This window comes from Actinia tenebrosa, unplaced genomic scaffold, assembly GCF_029948245.1.
Source record: "Actinia tenebrosa isolate PJP-AT-01 unplaced genomic scaffold, QUT_ActTen_1.0 PGA_scaffold2__45_contigs__length_23673736, whole genome shotgun sequence".
NCBI lineage: Eukaryota > Metazoa > Cnidaria > Anthozoa > Actiniaria > Actiniidae > Actinia > Actinia tenebrosa.
In genome coordinates this window covers 21,578,405-21,585,940 of record NW_028292579.1, presented here as the reverse complement: position 1 = coordinate 21,585,940, position 7,536 = coordinate 21,578,405, and the positions used below count along the sequence as shown (strand labels likewise).

The following is a 7,536-nucleotide window of genomic DNA, read 5'->3' as shown; positions in this document are numbered from 1 at the left end:
TAGTATGTGATTAAGATTAAAATTTGGTATCACCATTTCCTCACATCCTTCTAGATCTGTCAAAAGCATTTTTCTCTTTCAACCATGACATTTTGTGAGACAAACTTTCCCATTAGTGGATTAATAATGATACTTTTAGATTGTTTGTAAGCTACTTGAACAATTGCTTACAATACGTTTCTATTTATGATTGTACTTTCTAAGTAATGGGGTTCCCCAAGGATCAATTCCTAGATCAATTCAAATTGTATTTATTTTATTTTATGATTATATAAATGACTTTCGATGTGTCACTAAATTTGCTCATCTCGTATTATACGAAAAATATGAATTTACTTTCCCGCCACAAATCGGTTAAAAACGGCTTCTGTTTTAAAAAAAAAGACATCCAATATTCAAAAATGGTTTTGCGCTTTTGTTTTACCAAAAAATAAAAAAAATCTTTTCGGTTCAAAAAAAAAAAACGAATACAAAATGTCATGGTTAGCGTGTCAGATCTAACTTTAAAACTAGTACCACCTATAAGCAAAACTACAAATATAAAATTCCTTGATTTCATTTTAGATGAAAATTAAACATGAAGCACTCATGTTTACTTATTGTCCAGCAAAACCGCAAAGTCAATAGGAGTTCTCTACAGAGCTAGACATTATCTTAACTTAGATATCCTAAGAAATTTATATCACAACCTTGTCTTTACCACGCCTGTGTGGAGGGATAAAGATTGCGCGCGCGAGTTAAATGTAAGGAACTCACTTTTCTGAAAAAGGGAAATGTAGAGAACTTTGATAGGATAGCCAGTATACCCCAGGTTAAGGAACTTACTACTCATACTAAGATTTACTACTCATGTGAAGAACAAATTAACTAAGGCAAATAAGTGCCTACATATTATAAGAACACTTAGAAAAGAAGGGCATAGTCAAGAGGAAATCGACTAATTATTTAACACTATCGTAATAATATAATATTTCATATGGGCTTCCAGTGTATGGTGCCGCAGAAGCTCAACTTACAACCGTTCAATGTTTTCTTAGACAGGTGTAAAAAGCGTAGATACATTTCAAACCGTATAGATATTCATGCTCTTTTAGAAAAACAAGACAAGAAAATTAAAAAAAAGCACAAAAGCTTCGAGTTTAGGAAGTCATCCGTTACATAAAATGATGTCAAAAGTTAAAAACACTAGATATCATCTTAGGAAAGAGTCAATTGTGAAGCCTTAAATTAACACCCAGCGTTTTATGAGTCTTTTTGTAAACCGTCTAATATTTAATTATAATTTAGCTTAATTAGTAATTAAATTTTATCTTTTTAAAATAATAGTAATAAGAATATTGTTTAGTAATTTTTACATTATATATTTACTCTTTTTATATTATTATTTTTTAAATATTTGTATTATCTTAATCTTTCTTCTTTTCTTCTTTTATGTAAAAATTGCACTTTTTATTATTCTTATATTGCAACATAGGATATGTGTTTTTATATTTATATTCAGTCTCAGGCTGAATTTGCTGCTGTAGTTGAAAATTCTGAGGTGCATTTATCATCGTCATTATCATCAAATCATCACCTTCAAAATCGTGCAGCCGGGACCCCATATCAACTACATTATTAAAGGAAAACCTCTGCATGGTGTTATCAATAATAACAGGGATTGACAATACATGTTTAGGCTCATCGTTTCCGTCTAAAGAATTCTATTGCCACGCCTTTATTGAAAAAAACCATCATTGGTTTCAGACGTTATGGACAATTATCGACCTGTTTCAAACATCATTTGTCTCAAAGATTATTGAGAGAGCAGCTGCTCGCCAACTTAACGACCATCTACTCACGAATCATCTTCATGAAACCTACGAATCTGCTAACAAGCGTCTTTATAGTACAGAGACTGCCCTTTCTATGGTACAAAATGACATCTTAATGGCCGTAGATGAACGTCGTGCAGTTTTTCTCTTACTACTGGACTTATCTGCGGCGTTTGACACTGCACATCATTCTACTTTGTTATCTAAACTGCAATCACGTTATGGTATTACTGGTCAGGCTCTGCTTTGGATGGAATCTTACTTATGTGACCGTACTCAAGCTTTTTCTATAAACAATGTGTTGTCTTCCTTTCGTGATTTGCACTGTGGTGTCCCGCAGGTCTGTATTAGGACCGATACTAGAGAGTTTAAGATAAGACCGCTACGGTAGACTACTACGGTTGAACGCGTCTGATGTATACTGGACCGAGCATACCGTATACGGTTCAGTGGTCATTCGCAACCGAGTGCTATCCGAGTGTTGGCTAGCAGAAATGTCGTTTGAAGATATAAGAAATGCAATCGTCATTGCCTTTGCTGATGGTATTTTGAGAGAGGATGAGTTCTTGATTTTATATGAAGAATATAAACCCTCTAATCCTTCTTATCCATTCTGGAAATACGACTCCTTTTGCTTGGATGACTTGAGTTCTAGCGAGTGCGAATCTAACTTCAGAGTAGCAAAAGAGGATATACCAGCGTTAGTGAACCATCTGCAGCTACCTGTACGCTTCGTTTGTTCTCAAGGGACTGTCTGCAGTGGATTAGAGAGCTTGTGCATGCTGCTAAAGAGATTGGCCTACCCTGGTCGGTATTACGATATGATTCTTACGTTCGCTCGTCCAATACCCGAGATATGCATGATAACAAACACTGTGCTTGACTGGATTCATGAAACTCATGGTTTCCGTTAATCCTCCTTGAATCAACCTTTTCTCTCCAGAGCATCTCTTCAACGATATTCAGAAGTCATATTAAGAAAAGGCGCTCCTCTAACGAATAGTTTTGGCTTCATTGATGGGACTGTCCTTCCAATATGCAGACCCGGCTTACACCAAAACGTAGTATACAACGGACACAAACGAGTTAACGCGCTAAAGTTTCAAGCATTAGCACTTCCAAATGGTTTGATAGCCAATCTTTACGGTCCAGTGGAAGGGTGCCGACATGATGCAGGGATGTTAAGAGATTCGGGTCTCTTGGGAACCCTTAAAAGAATAGCTTTCAACCCAGCAGGGAACGTTCTCTGTGTGTACGGTGACCAAGCCTACCCGCTCCGCCCCAACTTGATGTGTCCCTATCGCATTGGAGATGTTCCTGTTCTAACACCTGATATGAGGGCTTTCAATGAAGCTATGAGCTCAGTCCGAGTCTCCGTGGAGTGGTTGTTTCGCGATGTCTCGGACTACTTCAAGTTCATTGACTACAAGAAAAACTTAAAGATAGGATTAAGTGCAGTAGGAAAGCAGTACATAGTCAGTGCATCGTTCAGAAACATGCTCACTTGTTTGTATGGTAATACAACCTCTGAGTCATTTCAAGTTGAGCCTCCAACATTAGCTGACTATTTAACATAAAGCGCATAATATCCTGTTGGAAATATTGCAACGCTCTTCTGTTTGTGTTGTTGTTTTTAATAGAATAAAGTACGTCATTACACCCCTGAAATAGATCTTATTAAATTTGATACATTTTAGTATACCCCAATTGAAATTCCATCGGTTACATCTATTTTCTTTGGTTTATTTGCCTTCTGGTAATACATCTTCATAATTACATTAATAATTGTTATATTATAATAATAGTTACTATAACCTGGTCAAATTGACTATTAAGCCTGGTTCACACGAGCAACGCAAGTGCAAACGCAAACGCAAGAAAATGGAAAGGATTCCATTCTTTCATTTTTAACGTGTGAACCGTACCGGTGAAAACGCAAACGCAATACTACAACGCAAGCCAGTCCCTTCGTTTGCTTGTGTATTTGCGTTGCTCGTGTAAACCAGGTTTTACACTTTGATCAGTAACAAATATTTATAAATACTTAAAATTATTCAATATATATTCACAATAATATTATTTCTATACGTTGAATAATTCTGTTTTGAATAAATAGCTTACATACTTAACACACGCATTTTGGTTTCTCATAATTTAGTTTTGTTTTTTGACTGATATACTGTATAATATCGATAAAAACATTTCTAATAGATCAAAAACACTAGCTAGTGGAAAGTATTGTTAAAGTGCGTTTCACATTACATTAAGTAATGTAATTTAACATACAAATCCAAACAAGAACCGAGTGGTTGAAAAGGCAAAAACTTATTTTGCTAGTCTTTTGACAATGACCGCCATAAGTTGCATCTGTTGCTGTTGCAATTTGTAATGTTGCTTTTGCTGTTCTTCTTGAAGACACATTTCTTCTCTGCGTAAATCAAGATCTTGCTTTCGCAGAGCGGTTTCTACTTCTGTTTTTTCAGCCAAGTACTGCAGTGCTTCTGACCCTCCTATTCTTGTTTTACGTCTTTGGGTCAACGCCTGCTCTACTTGGCCGTTCCCCTCTGAACCCGAATCACCACCTTCACTACCACTCTTTCTTGTTTTAGACCATGTTTCCATTGCATTGTTCCTAATGAATATGGCATTTTGTCGCTTTTTTTCCTGATGTTTTTCATCCCTTGCAACCTGGATCAGCGGAGATTTCATTTTTTCGACTATTTCTTCCAATATCATCTCATTTTCTGTTAGGTCATCAGGAGCAATGCCACTTGCAGACTCTTTATTCCTGCTTTTTTTTTTGAAGTCTGCCAACAATTTGTTGAAACGTTCCCTCACACTGCGTTGATCTCTAGGTTGATCTCTGCTACTTCTGTCCACCTAAGACCTGCTTCTTTAGTCCCAGCTTTGTAGGCAAAAGGCTCGAGGGATACTATTTGTCGTAGAAGAAGTTCTCTCGTTCCTCTGTCCATTTAAATGTTCCACTGTAAATGAAAAAAAAGAAGAAATAAAATTTTATTCATGCCCTAAACATATACCAAATTTTAATGAGGGAATGATTAAGTGCAAATATATTGTACCCCAGGGGCGTAGCGATGACCTAGGAGCTGGGGGCACTGATCCAAAATAAGAAAAAATTTCAAATTCCCACGTGCAGATTCCAGGCTCTGACCGGGTTCGCAGTGCACAGGTAGCCCGTCCGGATAACTTCGTATAAATTCGCACTTTTGTAGGTTGTAATAATTTATTTTCCTCTTTCGTTTCGGTTTAATATGTTATTTTGTTGTTATTCTTTTTTCAAAATTTTTTATTTTTCAAAAATTTTGGGAGGGGCACATGCCCCCCCCCCCCCCCTCGCTACGCTACTGTTGTACCCATGAAATAGAGAAAGGGCTTCCATTTACATCTGTGTAATAGTTTGCTGACAAAATCGCAAATTTAATTTAGTGCAATTTTGTTTACTGAACAAAGACTAGCGAGAACTAATTAGTGCAATTTCGAATTCTTACAAAGTTTTTCACGGATATAAGGAAAATACTCTAGCAAAGCACCTCTCTCAATATATTGCTCATAATTGATTAGTGCCAAGAAAGACAAAACTTTATTGAGCCGCAAAAACAAAATTTCCTGCATAGAATTATAACATTAGGAACAGAAAGAACGACACAAGAAGAAAATGAAAAAGTTTATCAACATAAGTTTTTTTTGCAGTGAGGATGTCGCGAGTGCATGGTTGATTTATTCCACGTTAATGCAAATTAGTTGTTGTTAGTCCAGCAAAATATTTCATGGTTTTAATCTAATAGCATTCAAACAACAATAATGATAACAATAATAATAATAATAGTAATACCTATAATAACAATAACAATAATAATAGTACATTATTTTCCTACTTCGTTTCCTAAGTGTCGTGGGATTGAAAGTATAAATACAAAAATATTTTAGAGCGAACATCACTTGTTGCAATAAAAATAAGGTGATGTGACAATCAACCCCAACTAAGAAAAACATTTTAATGGACTATTCTCTCTCTGCATTAACTCTTGTGAAAGAATTACAAAGTAGTTTTGATTGTTTTTACTTACTTATTGCGAAGAGAACCGGTGACATCCGACTCCACACGTGAAACATTACATGGACTTGTGGAACTAAAAAATTGCGATATTACAGCGTGTTAAATTGTAGCAAGCTATACAATACATTCTCCTCATGAATTTAACCTGATAAACGTATTCATTTGCCAAAAACTCATGGGTAAACAACACCAGTTTTCTTTTTCTGCATTCGGCGAAGCCATGGCTGAAATAGGAAGCCAAAATGATAGCGGATTCACGGCTAGCCACTGCATGCATGAATATTCAGCCATGCACATTAAAACTCGTCCCAGATCACGAACCGCGTTCAACCGTAGTAGTCTACCGTAGCTGCCCTATCTTAAACTCCCTACTTTTTTCACTGTATACTGCACCGATTACAGACATCATACGAAGCCATGGCCAAAATTACCACCTCTATGCTGATGATACGCAGCTCTATTTAGCATTTAATCCTGCCTGTACGAAGACATAACTACAGCTAAGTCAACTATTGAAGCATGTGTTGCTGAGATTAGAGCGTAGATGTCTCATTACCACCTGAAATTGAATGATGATAAATCTGAACTTCTAGTATTCCACTCAAGATTTTCTCTGATATCTCAAGTCTCATGGTGGGCGAAGAAGGTATTACTCCATCAACGTTCTGTCGCAATATTGGTGTGACTTTTGATGACATCCTCTCTTTTGAGACGCAGGTCAATTATGCGTGTAAAACATCTTATTGGCATTTGAGGAATATGAGGCGGATTCGTACTTACCTCGACAAGACTTCACTGGAAATCGTGGTCCATGCCTTCATTACTAACAAACTGGACTATTGCAACTCGGCTAATTGGTCTTCCCAAATCAGTACAACAGTCTACAATCAGTACAACATTTTGCTGATCGTCTGGTATGTGGTTCCAAGAAAAATGAACATATTACTCCTATCTTATTTGATCTTCACTAGCTGTCTGTTGAAAAGCGCATTACCTACGAAAATTTTGCTGATTACTTTTAAGTGTTTAAACAGTCTGGCTCCACCTTATTTATCTGAACTCATTACTGAATATAAACCTGTCCGACCTTTATTTTTATTTCAAGCTCCAAGAACTTAAGAACTTATTGGTGGTTCCTCGTGTCAACACCAAGAGGTATGTCGACTATGGAACAATCTTCCAGAGCACTTAAGAACTGTTGATAACTTAGAACTTTTCAAGAAAAAACTTAAAACATATAATTTCAATTCATAAATATGTTTATACCTCTTTTAATTTATATGTACATATGCATATTTTTTATTTCCTTTTTTTTATATTTTGATTATTGTAAACAACGCTTTTGGACTAAAAAAATTAGGGCGCTATATAAATTTTGTTATTATATATCATATATATCTTATGCAATAAAGACCTATTATCATTATTATTATTATTATTATTATTATCATCATCATAATCATCATTATTATTTATTATTTATTATTATTATTATTACTACTACTACTACTACTACTACTACTACTATTACTACTACTACTACTACTACTACTACTACTACTACTACTACTACTACTACTACTACTACTACTACTACTACTACTACTACTACTACTACTACTACTACTACTACTACTACTACTA

At 35.6% G+C, this 7,536-nt stretch overlaps 2 protein-coding genes across 2 annotated transcripts; one reads left to right on the top strand and one right to left on the bottom strand.

Annotated features, from left to right (window-relative positions):
• The first annotated feature begins 2,176 nt into the window (after positions 1–2,176).
• LOC148909593 (uncharacterized) lies at positions 2,177–3,943 on the top strand. Its single transcript, XM_089033871.1, has one exon. The coding sequence runs from the start codon at positions 2,309–2,311 to the stop codon at positions 2,726–2,728; it is 420 nt and encodes a 139-aa protein (XP_088889997.1). The 5' UTR covers positions 2,177–2,308; the 3' UTR covers positions 2,729–3,943.
• A 101-nt stretch (positions 3,944–4,044) lies between these two features.
• Positions 4,045–4,786, bottom strand: LOC148909592 (uncharacterized). The gene is made up of 2 exons (XM_089034196.1): positions 4,748–4,786; positions 4,045–4,694 (listed from the first exon to the last, which is right to left on the bottom strand). The coding sequence occupies exons 1-2, from the start codon at positions 4,784–4,786 to the stop codon at positions 4,140–4,142; spliced, it is 594 nt and encodes a 197-aa protein (XP_088890322.1). The 3' UTR covers positions 4,045–4,139.
• Positions 4,787–7,536: the final 2,750 nt, after the last annotated feature.

Coding starts and splice junctions, on each gene's coding strand:
- LOC148909593 (XM_089033871.1), top strand. CDS start 2,309: ATGTCGTTTGAAGATATAAGAAATGCAATCGTCATTGCCTTTGCTGAT.
- LOC148909592 (XM_089034196.1), bottom strand. CDS start 4,786: ATGGACAGAGGAACGAGAGAACTTCTTCTACGACAAATA. Junction 4,695..4,747: donor AACTTCTTCTACGACAAATA/GTATCCCTCGAG, acceptor AGCAGGTCTTAG/GTGGACAGAAGTAGCAGAGA.